The 17383-nt window shown below is 39.8% G+C and overlaps 3 protein-coding genes and 7 non-coding genes across 10 annotated transcripts; all 10 read left to right on the top strand.

The window, feature by feature from the left end:
• The first annotated feature begins 121 nt into the window (after positions 1 to 121).
• trnay-gua lies at positions 122 to 210 on the top strand. The gene is given in 2 exon segments: positions 122 to 158; positions 175 to 210. It is a non-coding gene; the product is annotated as a tRNA-Tyr (tRNA).
• Positions 211 to 1023: 813 nt separating this feature from the next.
• Positions 1024 to 1112, top strand: trnay-gua. The gene is given in 2 exon segments: positions 1024 to 1060; positions 1077 to 1112. It is a non-coding gene; the product is annotated as a tRNA-Tyr (tRNA).
• A 3620-nt stretch (positions 1113 to 4732) lies between these two features.
• LOC122994893 (histone H4) lies at positions 4733 to 5145 on the top strand. Its single transcript, XM_044369659.1, has one exon. It carries the CDS (start codon positions 4781 to 4783, stop codon positions 5090 to 5092), a length of 312 nt encoding a protein of 103 aa, XP_044225594.1. The 5' UTR covers positions 4733 to 4780; the 3' UTR covers positions 5093 to 5145.
• Positions 5146 to 6088: 943 nt separating this feature from the next.
• LOC122994890 (histone H2B 3-like) lies at positions 6089 to 6681 on the top strand. The gene has a single exon (XM_044369656.1). It carries the CDS (start codon positions 6104 to 6106, stop codon positions 6470 to 6472), a length of 369 nt encoding a protein of 122 aa, XP_044225591.1. The 5' UTR covers positions 6089 to 6103; the 3' UTR covers positions 6473 to 6681.
• A 3844-nt stretch (positions 6682 to 10525) lies between these two features.
• On the top strand, positions 10526 to 10614 carry trnay-gua. Its single transcript is given in 2 exon segments — positions 10526 to 10562; positions 10579 to 10614. It is a non-coding gene; the product is annotated as a tRNA-Tyr (tRNA).
• Positions 10615 to 11322: 708 nt separating this feature from the next.
• On the top strand, positions 11323 to 11411 carry trnay-gua. Its single transcript is given in 2 exon segments — positions 11323 to 11359; positions 11376 to 11411. It is a non-coding gene; the product is annotated as a tRNA-Tyr (tRNA).
• A 387-nt stretch (positions 11412 to 11798) lies between these two features.
• On the top strand, positions 11799 to 11887 carry trnay-gua. Its single transcript is given in 2 exon segments — positions 11799 to 11835; positions 11852 to 11887. It is a non-coding gene; the product is annotated as a tRNA-Tyr (tRNA).
• Positions 11888 to 13126: 1239 nt separating this feature from the next.
• On the top strand, positions 13127 to 13215 carry trnay-gua. Its single transcript is given in 2 exon segments — positions 13127 to 13163; positions 13180 to 13215. It is a non-coding gene; the product is annotated as a tRNA-Tyr (tRNA).
• Positions 13216 to 13593: 378 nt separating this feature from the next.
• trnay-gua lies at positions 13594 to 13682 on the top strand. The gene is given in 2 exon segments: positions 13594 to 13630; positions 13647 to 13682. It is a non-coding gene; the product is annotated as a tRNA-Tyr (tRNA).
• Positions 13683 to 15676: 1994 nt separating this feature from the next.
• On the top strand, positions 15677 to 16130 carry LOC122994889 (histone H2B 3-like). Its single transcript, XM_044369655.1, has one exon. The coding sequence runs from the start codon at positions 15716 to 15718 to the stop codon at positions 16082 to 16084; it is 369 nt and encodes a 122-aa protein (XP_044225590.1). The 5' UTR covers positions 15677 to 15715; the 3' UTR covers positions 16085 to 16130.
• The last annotated feature ends 1253 nt before the right edge of the window (positions 16131 to 17383 follow it).

Genomic DNA, 17383 nt, shown 5'->3' with positions numbered 1-17383 from the left:
GTAATACAGGTGGTTGTTTTCCATGTTCAATTCATAGTGAGGAAATTTTCCCAAAATGAATTCAATCAAACATCAGTTTTTGTTCCTATGCAAAACCTGAACAACAGTTCAGGATGTGCTCCCTTCGATAGCTCAGTTGGTAGAGCGGAGGACTGTAGGTGGAAAACGTTAGTCATCCTTAGGTTGCTGGTTCAACTCCGGCTCGAAGGAGATGTTTTTCATTTGTGCATTAAATCATTGGAAAAATGTGTAGTCAATCCTTTTCAGCATTGTGGCTTGCCGTTCTTGATTTGTTCACACAAAGAAAAGCTCTTCCACGCCGGGTGGTACATAAAGTGGTTGGCCTCAATGTTGGACCTTATAGAAGCTAGACAAACTAAGAAGACATTTTTAGTGGTTTTGTGGTGAGTTTAAGTAAATAGTCAGTTTGTTCCTCATAAACATTCTTGCTTCAAGCAAACATGTAGGGTGAAAAAGGGGCAGCTGTTTGTCATGTTTAACGCATTCCAATGTTGAGGTCTTACTAAACAAAGTTTGGTTAGACATCAATGTTTGCACCCATGCAAAACCTGAAGAAAGGTACACAATATACTGGATAGCTCAGTTCAGAGAGCGGCGGGCTGTAGGTTGATAATGGCAGAAATCCTTAGGTCGTTGGTTCAACTCTGGCTCAAAGGAGGTGTTTGTTCCTTGTTAACAGCGGAAGAGTATCAAGGCAAGTGTTTCCAGCATGTGGGGTTCATTGCCTCATCTGTTCTGACTAAAATAAGCCCTTCAACGTCAGGTGGTGCACTATGTTGTAGCACCTAGCCGAGGAGAGCTCATGTTGACCGTGTGTAGTGGTTGTTCTAGGGATTTAAGTAGATCGGTAGTACGTTTGTCATGAAATTTGTTCATATAGGCTAAGACAGTTGTCTGTTTTCCATGTTCAGCTCATAATGGTGAAGTTTTGCCTAACAAAATTTGGTCAAACACCATTTTGTGTTCCGATGCAAAACTTGAACGATGTTATGGAATGCCCAACCTTCGATAGCTCAGTTGGTAGAGCGGAGGACTGTAGTTTGATAAAGGCAGTTATCCTTAGGTCGCTGGTTCAACTCCGGCTCGAAGGAGCTGTTTTTCATTTGTACGTTGTTAGTGTTGGAAGAATATTCAAGGCAATGGTTTTCAGGCACATGGTTCATCTTCTGGGACTGAAAAAAGCCCTTCCACGTCAGGTGGTAAACACCTGACCCACTTCTATGTCAAAATTGATATCACCTAGTTCAGGGGAGGTAATGTTCACCACGTGTAGTGGTTCTTCAGTGACTTTGACTAGATTAGTAGTAGGTTTGTGATGAATGTTGTTGTTTTAAAGACACACTTAATGTGGTAGTTATTTTCTATGTTCAACTCATAGTGATGAAATTTTCCCAAAATGAATTCAAACATCAGTTTTTGTTCCCATGCAAAACCTGAACAATGGTTCAGGATGCGCTCCCTTCGATAGCTCAGTTGGTAGAGCGGAGGACTGTAGGTGGAAAAAGTTAGTTATCCTTAGGTCACTGGTTCAACTCCGGCTCGAAGGAGATGTTTTTCATTTGTGCATTAAATCATTGGAAAAATGTGTAGTCAATCCTTTTCAGCATTGTGGCTTGCCATTCTTGATTTGTTCACACAAAGAAAAGCTCTTCCACGCCGGGTGGTACATAAAGTGGTTGGCCTCAATGTTGGACCTTATAGAAGCTAGATAAACTAAGAAGACATTTTTAGTGGTTTTGTGGTGAGTTTAAGTAAATAGTCAGTTTGTTCCTCATAAACATTCTTGCTTCAAGCAAACATGTAGGGTGAAAAAGGGACGGCTGTTTGTCATGTTTAACGCATTCTAATGTTGAGGTCTTACTTAACAAAGTTTGGTTAGACATCAATGTCTGCACCCATGCAAAACCTGAAGAAAGGTATATGATATACTGGATAGCTCAGTTCAGAGAGCAGCGTACTGTAGGTTGATAATGGCAGAAATCCTTAAGTCGCTGGTTCAACTCCGGCTGGAAGGAGGTGTTATCGTGTCAAATTGATGGATTGCAGTTGGAAAAACACAAGGTCAAAAAACTACTCTTCAAAAATCAGTAGTCAGGGGTCCAAGCCGCACAGTGTTCTTTAATGCCAGCAAAAAAGGAGAGCAAACAGTGCATACAAGATGAACCAGGTCGCTCTGAGGGTTCTGGCCTCGGGGCGTAGGTTTTTATACCCTTGGGTCTGCATAGGTCACACTTATTGTCCATCCTCTTTATCTTTAGCCAATTTCACCATTGTAATTTATCTTAGTCACTCGTTGTTGGTCAAAACTCTTCAAGATAGGTTTTGGGCTGAACTGGATATGCATATTCAGTTCTCTCTAGTTATGTCCCTTTTTTTATTTAACTGTTGGGGATCATTTTACACCAGTATTGCTAACGTGTCTCCTTACCTTATTTTTTTTTATATGTTATTCTTTCCATTTTGCACCCTTATTTCTTGATCTCCTCTAGAGTGTATCTTTAAAAGGTGAATACTTTAATGCAAACCCAAGCAAAGTGACATGTAATACAAACACACTCAAATTCATCCAGTGTATGAATTATGATTGACTTATGATTCTTTTACCACACTTCCGTATCCATATCTTGCTTCTGTTATTTGTGAGAGTACATATACATCATCAATAAGAATTCAACACACTATCACTTATTTCTTATAATGTTTATAAAATCACCCTGCATAGCTTAATATTGTCTGTTAGCACACCACGACTCTCAATGAAAATACACCACAGTGTTTGTTCCTTGTTAACATCGGAAGAATATCCAGGCAAGCGTTTCCAGCACGTGGGGTTCATTGCTTCATCTGTTCTGACTAAAATAAGCCCTTCAACGTCGGGTGATGCGCTATGTTGTAGCACCCAGCCAAGGAGAGCTCATGTTGTGTAGTGGTTGTTCTAGGGCTTTAAGTAGATCGGTAGTACATTTGTCATGAATGTTGTTCATTTAAACAGACATATGTGCGGTAAATCATTGGAAAAATGTCGATCCTTTTCAGCATTTTGGCTTGCCATTCTTGATTTGTTCAAACAAAGAAAAGCTCTTTCATGCCTGCTGGTACATAAAGTGGTTGGCCTCAACATTTGACCTTTCATTACGCTAATTCTGTGTTTCCTTGTGTCCTCTTTCCTCCATGACCCGGAAACCGATCTCACTCCGCCATCATGGAGGATCTTCCAATCCTTTAAATGCACCTGGAGGAGACTAGGAGTGAGGAGCGAGGAGGCTCCTGGAGGAGCTTGGAGCAAGGAACCACAGGTGTATCTAACGCTGAAGTTTTTTTACCAGACGGCAACACCCTTTTGATTCGATGTGTTTATTGATTGGTCAGCTGATCTGACAGGACAGTAAACAGGCGGGCTGTTGTTGTAATAAAGCAGATCAGCAAAACTACCTGTGGAGAAGGAATGAAAGCAAAACAGCAGTCAGTCATATTTGTTCATAAAATTAAAACTTACCTCAATCATGAATCAATCACAAAAAACACTGTTGTAACTTTCTTTTTCTTCATAAGCCAAAAGGCTTCTCCTTTCTTCTTCTCCGTTTAAGTCTGTGTCAGCTCCTTCAGAAAAATGTGACGCTGCACAGCTGCATGTCTCCTATAAAATCACCCTGAGCCTGAAAAGCACGTCAGACTTTCACAAACTAAATAACCAATATTTTCTTTATTTATATTCATATTCTGCAGGCTACAGCTGTTTTTATTGCTCCCTTATGTCAGTTCTGTTCTTTCAGTAATTAACGGATTTCAACTGTCTATTTGTGTTTTATTCTGTGACAGACAGACGCTGCTATAGATCTATAATCAAATGATAAAATTGGAGCAGTTATCAGGTGTTTTCCTTCCAGCTATCACTATGTAGAAATTATTAAATAACAGTGTAAAGTATTAATTGATTGTATGAATGAATTTTGAGTTTAAACTTTAGAGTTTAAACTGTTTATGAACTTAATAAGTTCTACATATTGAGAGCTGACTTCTACATATTTGACAGTTGAGGTGATGTGCGTCATGAGTAGTTGTCTCCGCAAGATGACGCTGGAGTAATCGAGGACGTCTCGTTTGGTGAATTAAATTCCTCCTTCCTCACATCGCGAGATATTAGATGAAATTATAAAGAACAAACATGTGCAATTAAAGGGCAAGTAATGTGGGACAGTCTCTGTATTTTACCAGAAATCTTACACAAACCTGAAGACACAAAAATATATTAATAAATATAAATATATATATTTATATTATTGGCCTTGATCTGGGCTGTGATGAAGGCATAGAGTTTCCTGGCGGCTTTATTCAGATTATGTCTATTTTAAATCAGCTGGTGCATCATCTGGAAATAAAGCTGAAATAAAGCTGCTAACGTCAGCTAGTCCAATCCATTCAACACTCAACAGTTCATAAAAACTTCATAAACGCTGCATCGGTTGTTAAACTATCACATTCAGACCGATATGAAGAGTCAGTCTGTCAGTCAGATTGTCAGGTTTTATCATGTTTTATGTGAGTAATCCGCTTTCATAAAAGGACAACAATATTAAGGCTCAACGTTTTGTAATGCAGTTTTAAACACTACGTAGGCGGAGCTGCTGAGTTCGGCGTCGCCCAGCAAAGTTGCCGCCACCTGTCTTCTCTTACGTCCGCAGACACGCTTTAAGTAGCGAAGCTCAGCTAAAATGTTTCATACTCGACTCTTAACTCGTCAGAGACAAGATCAGTAAAAATGAGCGGAAGAGGCAAGGGAGGCAAAGGACTCGGTAAAGGAGGCGCCAAGCGTCACCGTAAAGTTCTCCGTGATAACATCCAGGGAATCACCAAACCCGCCATCCGCCGTCTGGCTCGCCGCGGTGGAGTCAAGCGTATCTCCGGTCTGATCTACGAGGAGACTCGCGGTGTGCTGAAGGTGTTCCTGGAGAACGTGATCCGTGATGCCGTCACCTACACCGAGCACGCCAAGAGAAAGACCGTGACCGCCATGGACGTGGTGTACGCACTGAAGAGGCAGGGCCGCACCCTGTACGGCTTCGGAGGTTAAACCAGACCCTGACCCGCTGATACCGAAACACAAAGGCTCTTTTAAGAGCCGCCCACCTCCTCTTAAGAGATGTCCTGTTACAATTTATTAACAATTGAAGCCTTTGTATATAACAATTATTCCTGCAATTTATGTTCATGCTCTAACTCAGTACATAAGCAATTAAGGGCCAAAATCATTAGGCACTTTCTGTATATAACTACAAACTATTAATAGGCTTAGTTTTTAGGTGACTAGGTTGTGAAAACACCCTCCTTTCTTTCAGAATAAATCTGAGATTTATGGGGTTACAAAAGAAATTAGTCATTACATATATGTAGCTTTTGTATATAATTTCAGTGTTTCTTTCTACTTGTGCTCATGCTCCAACTCACCATAAAGATGAAGAAATTAAGGGCTTAATTAATGACAAATCATTTACTGGTGCTTTGAACATAACTAAAAGTTATTAATAAGCTTTATTTCCAGGTGACTAGGTTGTGAAAACTTCTCAAAACAAATCTGAGGTGTTTTGAGATGATAAATGGGGTTACATGATCTTCATGTGTCAGCTGGGTTCAGCACAGGAGAGTCAATAGAATTCATATTAACATCATTTTTGGAAAGTACTGTTATTCCACAGAGAACAGCACCAAAAACTTGATGAAATAAAATCTATCCATAGGTTTTATTATTATTTTTTATCATAGATCAATAAAACATCATCTTAGAGGATACTAAATCTAAATATGTGTTTATTTCTCTATAGTTATGTTTTTTTTTTTTTTTACAGCATATTATATGATAAACAGTGGACACTCTTCAGATGAGGTGGGTTTATAAGTAAAAAGGCGGTCAAATCATTCTTCAGAGGTTGGGACGGTATCTTGTGTTGCGCATGCTCAGTCTAGCTAACAAGAAGTCAACCAATCATATTCGAGCAACGGCGCAGTCAAATTTGCATCAGATGGATATATAGAGGCCGTTTGGAAATGAAGTAGTTATTCGTTAGAGGAAATTCAACGACCAACCATGCCTGATCCAGTCAAAGCCCCGAAGAAAGGCTCCAAGAAGGCCGTGTCTAAAGCCACCAAGACCGGCAAGAAGAAGAGAAAGACCCGCAAGGAGAGCTATGCCATCTACGTGTACAAGGTGCTGAAGCAGGTCCACCCCGACACCGGCATCTCTTCCAAGGCCATGGGCATCATGAACTCCTTCGTGGGGGACATCTTTGAGCGCATCGCCGGTGAGGCTTCCCGCCTTGCTCACTACAACAAGCGCTCCACCATCACCTCCAGGGAGATCCAGACCGCCGTCCGTCTGCTACTGCCCGGTGAGCTGGCCAAACACGCCGTGTCTGAGGGCACCAAGGCCGTCACCAAGTACACCAGCTCCAAGTAAATCCGCTGTCTGTACCAACAACACAAAGGTCCTTTTCAGGACCACCCACAACTTCAACTGAGAGCCTTACTCCTTTTTAAATGTGTGTAGTTCTCTCCACTGATAAGTATTGTTGTGTTTTAAGACATCAGCGTGTTGCTTAATGTTTGACCAAACTATACAAATAATTGGACCAAAGGTTTTTAGTCTCTACTCCACACTTGGTATGATAACTTATCAATGAGGTATTAGCTGCTATAAAGATTGAGAGGAAAAACAAATATTACACGAAATATTGACTCAGAATTATCTTTTTTTTTTTTTTTCATTGTGTTATGTCACATTTTAATGATGGAGATGAATGTTCTGACGCAGCCATGTGGAGCTCAATAAAACAAATCTTAACATGTCATGTTCATGTATTTGTATACTTCATCTACTGTATATGGTTTTATTGTAATGGTTACACCAGTTTTGTTACTGTATTTAAATGCTCTGCAAAATTAATCTGGGGCATATTTTTGGATATATTTGTACACTTTTGCGTGTGTCAATGTGGGCAATAAATCAGCAATAATATCTTCATATACAGTATGGTGAAAAGACTCACATGAGTCCATTGACCTTGATACGAATGAACTAAATATTTAAACCACAGGGTGTCGCTGCTGTTATACTATAAAGTTTGCATGCAATACTTCAGAGGTCACCCGACAAATAATCAAAATAATCCACGTTGATTTTCGCAGCGCAATGAATATACAACAAATAAACGGAGAATAAGTGACCGTGAGTTTAATTTCTGCCTCAATAATTTGATTTACAGGCCGAAATATTTTCATTTGTTGAGTAAATGTTCCCTCACAAATGTCAGTTCACACGTTGTTTAATGCACGTCTTTGAATATTTAATAAACTGACAGACTGTCAGTCGGCTTTAACAGCTGTAGGGACTTTTGATGATGAGCTCGTGTCTTCACACATGTGCACTGTGATAATACCAATACTCGTTATCAGTTCTCTTTGTAGCCTGTTACCTGTTCAATAAACACCTGCACATAAATAAAAACCCGCATTCTGTATGTATACTGTGTACTGTGTCCTGTTTAGAGCACATGAACCATTGCATGTGAAACTGGCAGAATGCTTTATATTATCTGTTTATTATTTGCGTCTGTATTTATTGATATTCTGATTGTGAATTCATTATTTAATAACCCAGAATATGATAAGAGAGTATTTTGAACACTGGAAATTATTTCTTAGGCTAAATGGTTCAGGGAAAATTGAAATTATGTAACTTATATCAAACCTGACGCTCAGGAATTTTCAGCCTCACATGTGACTGAATTGACAAATTATGTAAAATATAAATGTGTTTAAACTGTGATTCTTGCTGGCAGATAGACTCTCCCTGACTTCAACTTTATCCATAATAACAGTTCATGGGGGAAACAGCAAGATCATGAAAAAGACAAATCTTAAATGAAGAAAGTTGTTTATGGTTCTTTTGTTGATCAGACGGACAGTTAACACATATTTTTTAACTTGATGATGAATCAGAAAACCAAAAAAAATATAAAAGTTGGGAGTGGTACACTTAAATTTAATGTTATCTGTCTCGATCACACTGGTATGAAACTGCAGTGATGTTGTGATGTATCAGATCAGTCCGATCAGCTGCAGCGTCCAGTCAATAACTGATATCCAATAAGTGGTTGTGTCGGCCGGTGTGAAGGCTGCTTTCTGTTTACTCGCTCCTTGATACTCGAAATAAGAAATAGGAGACTTGGGACCGGGACGCCCGTCAAAATGGCAGACCTGAACAACTTCCGGTTCAGCGAGGAGCGAGGAAAGATCAAATAAGAGACTTGGGATGTACCCAGGGTGTTTTCAGTTCACGACAGTTAATTGTAACATTTAATCACCTTAAAAAGTCTTGCTAAGCGTTTGGTTTGGATAAAAGGACCTCTACGGAGTCAGCTGTTCAGTTTTTCCGGTGAGTGCATTTTGTTTTAACAGTCTTAGCCCTGTTTTTCGCAAGTGGAAATTAGCATTATCACTGTTAACCATAGATTGTAAATTCACCGTGCTAACCGAGCTAGCAGCTAGCACTATAGTCAGTTCCACCATCTCGTCCAATACAATGGTCACTTCTGGCTCCAAAAATCAAACATGGCAACAGTCAAATCGCTAAACTCGAGGCTTCAAAATGACGGTGACATATTTTTTACAGTCCATGGTAAAACCACTCATGAATGTTGATGTTTATATTGTTCCTGTGGAGAATGACAGCAGTATTAACATCAGAAGAAAGTCTGTGAGGTTGTCAGCTGCAACAGCTGTTAATGCAGTCAGTGCAAAAAAAGAAAAAAAGCTCTCAAGTGACTGGACATGGAGGTGGATGCCAAGAAGTGCTTTGGTACACTTCCACTTTACTAGAGTCAACTGGTATGGACTGGTTTAGGCACAGGAACACGTACATGACTGATGAGATCACACACTAAATATTTTAAAAACGGAATACACTGTATTTAACGCCAAAATCCCTCCAGTTTACTGCATTACACTAAGTTACACAGTCAACATCAGTGCAGGTGGTCAGATGTCCAATGAAGTGACTGGAGAATGGTGTGTGTGTGTGGCAGCCACCAAGGCATCTGAAGTGCGCCTAATGCCTTTGTAGCACAGTCATACATTCACTGAAGTGATTTTGCACAAAAAAAACCCAAAATATGAAAACCAATTAAAATCGTAAATGGTGCAATATGCACAGCATTACAAAATTTTGTTAAAAATGTACCAGCGCAACCAAACATCTATCTTTGCATCTTTCCCCCAATCCATCTTTTTTACCCAAAGACATTGTGGTCTTCCAGCCTTGTAACTCAGTAGCTAAACTGCAATGAGGGAGAACTATCTTGAACTCCCCCACCCCTAGCAACCAACCATCCAATAAACTGTCACTTTCTAACTTTTCAATCAAATGAATCCTTAACCTGTTTGATCCTGATTCTACAGTGAATGGTAAGGTAGAGTTTGTATTTTCTGTCAAAGTATATTGCATTTTTTATTTTTGACCTCAACATTAGACCTTATTGAACCTAAATAAACTGAGCAACCGTGTATAATGATCTGCAGTGGATTTAAGTTGGATTTAGTACTTTCATGGATATAATTATGTTCAGCTAGAACATAGGGTGAGACAGGTGGCTGGTTGAGATGTTTAACGCAATTTAGTGTTGAGGTCTTGCTAAACCAATGTCTGTGAGACATCAACGTCTGTACCCATGCAAAACCTGAACGATGGTGCAGGACATACTCCCTTCAATAGCTCAGTTGGTACAGCAGAGGACTGTAGGTTGGAAATGGAAATTTATCCTTAGATTGCTGGTCCAACGGATGTTGAGCTATCCACAGCATCAGACATATACTAATCACAGATGAACAGGCTACCCCGGTTCTAGATCCATCTGCAGTTAGCTGTAATCCTGCTATAGGCAGCTAGTCTATGGGATAATCTGCCATTGCACATAGATTTTTTTAGTTTATTTACACTCAAACCACAGTGAAATTCAGCCTCAGTACATGTAAACAAACTGGCGTGCGCAGATGAATATGCACAGGGCAGTTAGTTGAGCCAACAAGCTGCCCCAGATATATTTCCCATTGCAGTTAGCCATAATGCTGCTACAGGCAGCTAGGAGTTTCTCAATTGTGCCATAATAATGGAAGAATATCAAGGCACGCGTTTTCAGGCATGTGGGGTTCATTGCTTCATCTGTTCCGACTAAAATAAGCCCTTCCATGTCAGGTGGTGCACTACATAGCAGTATATTATAGCACCTAGCGGAGGAGAGCTAATGTTGACCATGCGTAGTGGTTCTTCGATGACTTTCACTAGATTAGTAGTAAGTTTGTGATCTTTGTTGTCATTTTAAAGACACATTTAATGTAATACAGGTGGTTGTTTTCCATGTTCAACTCATAATGGTGAAGTTTTCCCAAAATGAATTAGGTCACACATCAGTTTCTGTTCCCATGCAAAACTTGAGCAATGGGTCAGAATGTGCTCCCTTCGATAGCTCAGTTGGTAGAGCGGAGGACTGTAGGTGGAAAACGGTAGTCATCCTTAGGTCGCTGGTTCAACTCCGGCTCGAAGGAGATATTTTTCATCTGTGCATTAAATCACTGGAAAAATGTGTATTTAATCCTTTTCAGCATTGTGGCTGACAGAAAAACTCTTCCATACTTGATGGTAAAGTTGATAAAGTGGTTGGCCTCAACGTTGGACCTTATAGAACCTAGACAAACTAAGATGACATTTGTAGTGGTTTTGTGGTGAGTTTAAGTAAAGTAAGTAAAGTTTTAGACATCAAAGTCTGCACCCATGCAAAACCTGAAGAATGGTACAAGATATACTCGATAGCTCTGTTTGGAGAGCGGAGGACTGTAGGTTGAGTAAGGTTGCAGTAATCCTTAGGTTGCTGGTTCAACTCCACCTGAAGGAGGTGTTTGTTCCTTAACAATGGAAGAATATCAAAGCAAGTGTTTTCTGGCACGTGGGGTTCATTACTTCATCTGTTTGAACTAAAATAAGCCCTTTCACATGGTGGTGCAGTACATGCAGTATGTTATAGCACCTAGCTGAGGAGAGCTCATGCTGACCATATGTAGTGGTTCTTCAAGGACTTTAAATAGATTGGTGGTACATTTGTCATGAATGTTGTTCATTTAAACAAACATATAGGGTAAGACAGTTGTCTGTTTTCCATGTTCAACACATAATGGCGAAGTTTTGCCAAACAAAATTTGGTCAAACACCAGTTTGTGTTCCCATGAAAAACCTGAACAATGGTACAGGAGATCCTCCCTTCGATAGCTCAGTTGGTAGAGCGGAGGACTGTAGGTTGATAATAGCAGTTATCCTTAGGTCGCTGGTTCAACTCCGGCTCGAAGGAGGTGTTTTTCATTTGTAAATTATTAGTGTTGGAAGAATACTCAAGGCAATGGTTTTCAGGCATATGGGGTTCATTGCTTCATCTTCTGGGACTGAAAAAAGCCCTTCCACGTCAGATGGTGAACACCTGGTCAACCTCAATGTCGAAATTGATATCACCTAGCCCAGGGGAGGTCATGTTCACAATGTGTAGTGGTTCTTCAATTACATTAAGTAGATTAGTAGTAAGTTTGTGATGAATACTGTCCTTTTAATGACACATTGAATGTAATACATGTGGTTGTTTTCCATGTTCAACTCATAATGGTGAAGTTTTGCCAAACAGAATTTGGTCAAACACCAGTTTTTGTTCCCATGAAAAACCTGAACGATGGTACAGGAGATCCTCCCTTCGATAGCTCAGTTGGTAGAGCGGAGGACTGTAGGTTGATAATGGCAGTTATCCTTAGGTCGCTGGTTCAACTCCGGCTCGAAGGAGGTGTTTTTCATTTGTAAATTATTGGTGTTGGAAGAATACTCAAGGCAATGGTTTTCAGGCATATGGGGTTCATTGCTTCATCTTCTGGGAGTGAAAAAAGCTCTTCCACGTCAGGTGGCGCAGTGCCTTGCCGGCCTCTATGTCGAAATTGATATCACCTAGCCCGGAGGGCTCGTGTTCACCATGTGTAGTAGTAGTTTGTGATTAATGTTGTTTTAAAGACACATTTAATGTAATACAGGTGATTGCTTTCCATGTTCAACTCATAATGGTGAAGTTTTCCCAAAATTAATTTTCTGCTCCCATGCAAAACCTGAACAATGGTTCAGGATGCGCTTCCTTCAATAGCTCAGTTGGTAGAGCGGAGGACTGTAGGTGGAAAACGGTGGTCATCCTTAGGTCGCTGGTTCAACTCCAGCTCGAAGGAGATGTTTTTCATTTGTGCATTAAATCATTGGAAAAATATGTAGTCAATCCTTTTCAGCATTGTGGCTTGCCGTTCTTGATTTGTTCACACAAAGAAAAGCTCTTCCACGCCTGGTGGTACATAAAGTGTTTGGCCTCAATGTTGGACCTTATAGAAGCTAGACAAACTAAGAAGACATTTTTAGTGGTTTTGTGGTGAGTTTAAGTAAATAGTCAGTTTGTTCCTCATAAACATTCTTGCTTCAAGCAAACATGTAGGGTAAAAAAGGACGGTTGTTTGTCACGTTTAACGCGTTCTAATGTTGAGGTCTTACTAAACAAAGTTTGGTTAGACATCAATGTCTGCACCCATGCAAAACCTGAAGAAAGGTACACGATATACTGGATAGCTCAGTTCAGAGAGCAGAGGACTGTAGATTGATAATGGCAGAAATCCTTAAGTCGCTGGTTCAATTCTTCCTCGAAGGAAGTGTTTGTTCCTTGTTAACATCGGAAGAGTATCAAGGCAAGCGTTTCCAGCACGTGGGGTTCATTGCCTCATCTGTTCTGACTAAAATAAGCCCTTCAACGTCGGATGGTGCGCTATGTTGTAGCACCTAGCCGGGGAGAGCTCATGTTGACCGTGTGTAGTGGTTGTTCTAGGGATTTAAGTAGATCGGTAGTACGTTTGTCATGAAATTTTTTCATATAGGCTAAGACAGTTGTCTGTTTCCATGTTCAGCTCATAATGGTGAAGTTTTGCCTAACAAAATTTGGTCAAACACCATTTTGTGTTCCGATGCAAAACCTGAACGATGTTATGGGAGGCCCAACCTTCGATAGCTCAGTTGGTAGAGCGGAGGACTGTAGGTTGATAAAGGCAGTTATCCTTAGGTCGCTGGTTCAACTCCGGCTCGAAGGAGCTGTTTTTCATTTGTACGTTGTTAGTGTTGGAAGAATATTCAAGGCAATGGTTTTCAGGCACATGGGGTTCATCTTCTGGGACTGAAAAAAGCCCTTCCACGTCAGGTGGTAAACACCTGGCCAACCTCTATGTCGAAATTGATATCACCTAGCCCGGGGGGGTTGTGTTCACAATGTGTAGTGGTTCTTCAATGACTTTAACTAGATTGGTAGTAAGTTTGTGATGAGTATTGTCCTTTTAAAGACACATTGAATGTAATACAGGTGGTTGTTTTCCATGTTCAACTCATAGTGATGAAATTTTCCCAAAATGAATTCAATCAAACATCAGTTTTTGTTCCCATGCAAAACCTGAACAATGGTTCAGGATGCGTTTCCTTCGATAGCTCAGTTGGTAGAGCGGAGGACTGTAGGTGGAAAACGATAGTCATCCTTAGGTCGCTGGTTCAACTCCGGCTCGAAGGAGATGTTTTTCATTTGTGCATTAAATCATTGGAAAAATGTGTAGTCAATCCTTTTCAGCATTGTGGCTTGCCATTCTTGATTTGTTCAAACAAAGAAAAGCTCTTTCATGCCTGCTGGTACATAAAGCGGTTGGCCTCAACATTTGACCTTTCATTATGCTAATTCTGTGTTTCCTTGTGTCCTCTTTCCTCCATGACCCGGAAACCGATCTCACTCCGCCATCATGGAGGATCTTCCAATCCTTTAAATGCACCTTGAGGAGACTAGGAGCGAGGAGAGAGGAGGCTCCTGGAGGAGCTTAGAACAAGGAACCACAGGTGTATCTAATGCCGAAGTTTTTTTACCGGACAGCAAAACACCCCTTTGATTCAATGTGTTTATTGATTGGTCAGCTGGTCTGATGGGACAGTAAGCAGTCGGGCTGTTGTTGTAATACAGTGGATCAGCAAAACTACTTGTGGAGCAAGAATGAAAGCAAAACAGCAGTTGATCATATTTGTTCATAAAATGAAAATGACTGAATCATGAGATCATAAAAAACACTCTCGTTACTTTTTTTCCTTCATAAGCCAAGAGGCTTCTCCTTTCTTCTTCTCCGTTTAAGGACATCTCAGCTCCTTCAGGAAAATATGACGCTGCACAACTGCATGTCTCCTATAAGATCATCCTGAGCCTGAAAAGCACGTCAGACTTTCACAAACTAAATAAGCAACATTTTATTTGTTCATATTCATATTCTGCAGGCTACAGCTGTTTCTATTGTCCCTTTATGTCGGTTCTGTTCTTTCAGAAATTAATGGGTTTTGTGTCTTATTCTGTGACAGACAGACGCTGCTATAGATCTATAATCAAATGATAAAATTGGAGCAGTTATCAGGTGTTTTCCTTCCAGCTATCACTATGTAGAAATTATTAAGTAACAATGTAAAGTATTAATTGTATGAATGAATTTTAAGTGTGAACTGTAGAGTTTAAACTGTTACTTAAAAAGTTCTACATACTGAGAGCTGACTTCTACATATTTAACAGTTGAGGTGATATACGTCATGAGTAGTTGTCGTCTCCTCAAGATGACGCTGAAGTGAGCGAGGATGTCCCCTTCTAATAATCTCAATATTTCTTGCAATTTTGTGTCTATGCTCTAACTCAGTGTATAAGCAATTAAGGGCTTAATTAATAATTAAATCATTAGGCACTTTCTGTATATAACTACAAACTATTAATAGGCTTAGTTTTTAGGTGACCAGGTTTTGAAAACACCCTCCTTTCTTTCAGAATAAATCTGAGATGATTTATGGAGTTACAAAAGAAGTTAGTGATTACATATATGTGTACATAGCTTTTGTATATAATGATTTCAATGTTTCTTTCTACTTGTGCTCATGCTCAACTCACCATAAAGATGAAGAAATTGAGGGCTTAATTAATGACAAATCATTTACTGGTGCTTTGAACATAATTAAAAGTTATTAATAAGCTTTATTTTCAGGTGACTAGGTTGTGAAAACTTCTCAAAACAAATCTGAGGTGTTTTGAGATGATAAATGGGGTTACATGATCTTCATGTGTCAGCTGGGTTCAGCACAAGAGAATCAATAGAATTCATATTAACATCATTTTTGGAAAGTACTGTTATTCCACAGAGAACAGCACCAAAAACTTGATGAAATAAAATCTATCCATAGATTTTATTATTATTCATTTTTATCATAGATCAATAAAACAGATCGGCTTAGGGGGTACTAAATCTAAATACAATGTGTTTATTTCTCTATAGTTATGGGTTTTTGTACAGCATATTATATGATAAACAGTGGGCACTCTTCAGATGAGGTGGGTTTGTAAGTAAAAAGGCGGTCAGATCATTCTTCAGAGGTTGGGACGGTGTTTGTGTTGCGCATGCTCAGTCTAGCTAACAAGAAGTCAACCAATCCTGTTCGAGCAACGGCGCAGTCGAATTTGCATCAGATGGATATATAGAGGCCGTTTGGAAATGTGATAATTATTCGTTTGAGGAAATCCAACGACTAACCATGCCTGATCCAGTCAAAGCCCCGAAGAAAGGCTCCAAGAAGGCCGTGTCTAAAGCCACCAAGACCGGCAAGAAGAAGAGAAAGACCCGCAAGGAGAGCTATGCCATCTACGTGTACAAAGTGCTGAAGCAGGTCCACCCCGACACTGGCATCTCCTCCAAGGCCATGGGCATCATGAACTCCTTTGTGGGGGACATCTTTGAGCGCATCGCCGGTGAGGCTTCCCGCCTTGCTCACTACAACAAGCGCTCCACCATCACCTCCAGGGAGATCCAGACCGCCGTCCGTCTGCTGCTGCCCGGTGAGCTGGCCAAACACGCCGTGTCTGAGGGCACCAAGGCCGTCACCAAGTACACCAGCTCCAAGTAAATCCGCTGTCTGTACCAACAACATAAAGGTCCTTTTCAGGACCACCCACAACTTCAACTGAGAGTAATCAGTCCTTCAAAATGTGTCTACAGGTTTCTTCAATGTTAAGTGTTGTGATTGTATTCTAAGATATCAACATTTTGACTAAAGTTGAATAGATAAATTATATACAAATAGTTGGACCAAGGGGTTTTTAAGTCTTTACACTACACCCAATATGAGAATTTGTCAGTGGCTGCTATAAAGGTTATTGGGAGGAAGAACGTTAAATATTACACTAAATATTGACTAGTATTAACTGTTAATTAGTGTCACATTTCAATGATGGAGATGAACGTTCTGACGCAGCATTGTGGAGCTCAATAAAACAAATCTCATGTATTTATAGACTTCATCTACTGGTATATGGTTTTAGTGTAGTGGTAACACTGGTTTTGTTACTGTATTTAAATGATCTGCAAAATTAATCTGGGGCAGATTATATTTGCATACTTTTGCGTGTGTCAATGTGGGCAATAATCTACAATTAGATTTTTATATACAGTTTATGGTTAAGACTCACACGAGTCCATTGACCTTAATACGGATTTACTATATATTTTGACCATAATGTTTTCATGAAATACAATCCATGTTGATTTTTACAACGCAATTAATATACAAAAAATAAATGGAGATTAAATGACTGTGACTTTTATTTCTGCCTCAATAATTTGATTTACAGGCCGAAATATTTTAATTATAATTATATGTTGTTTAATACACATCTTTGATCTTCTCACTTGATTTATTACCTCAGTAAACAGTTTCCTAATGAGTTCATGGTCTCAATCACTAGTTTCAAGTCTTCTTCAATACAGCATGATGTTCATTTAGTAAATTATGGCCCCATTTAGAGTGAAATAGACGATAAAGCAGCGTATGCTTTAGGGCGTGGCTAAGTTGTGATTGACAAGTCGCTACCATGGTGACAACGTTGATTACGTAACGTAACCATCGCGTAACCCCAGATTCATAGAGTATAGGTGTAGCTACTGCTATTTCACAGTGTGTTTTAAGTTAATGAAAGTTAATTGTAATATTTGTTGCCTTATAAAGTCAGTATTTGGTTGTGATAAAAGACCCTCTAAGGAGTCGGCTGTTCAGTTTTTCGAGTGAGTACATTTTGTTTGAATGGTTTTAGCCCTGTTTTTCGCTAGTGGAAATTAGTGCTAGTGTTAGCATTAGCATTATCACTGTTAACCATAGATTGTAAATGCACCGTGCTAACCCAGCTAGTGCTATGGTCAGTTCCACCCT

The sequence above is a fragment of the Thunnus albacares genome, chromosome 13 (assembly GCF_914725855.1).
Source record: "Thunnus albacares chromosome 13, fThuAlb1.1, whole genome shotgun sequence".
NCBI lineage: Eukaryota > Metazoa > Chordata > Actinopteri > Scombriformes > Scombridae > Thunnus > Thunnus albacares.
The sequence above is the reverse complement of the archived record's forward strand: the minus strand, read 5'-3'. Positions and strand labels throughout refer to the sequence as shown.

Coding starts and splice junctions, on each gene's coding strand:
- LOC122994893 (XM_044369659.1), top strand. CDS start 4,781: ATGAGCGGAAGAGGCAAGGGAGGCAAAGGACTCGGTAAAGGAGGCGCC.
- LOC122994890 (XM_044369656.1), top strand. CDS start 6,104: ATGCCTGATCCAGTCAAAGCCCCGAAGAAAGGCTCCAAGAAGGCCGTG.
- LOC122994889 (XM_044369655.1), top strand. CDS start 15,716: ATGCCTGATCCAGTCAAAGCCCCGAAGAAAGGCTCCAAGAAGGCCGTG.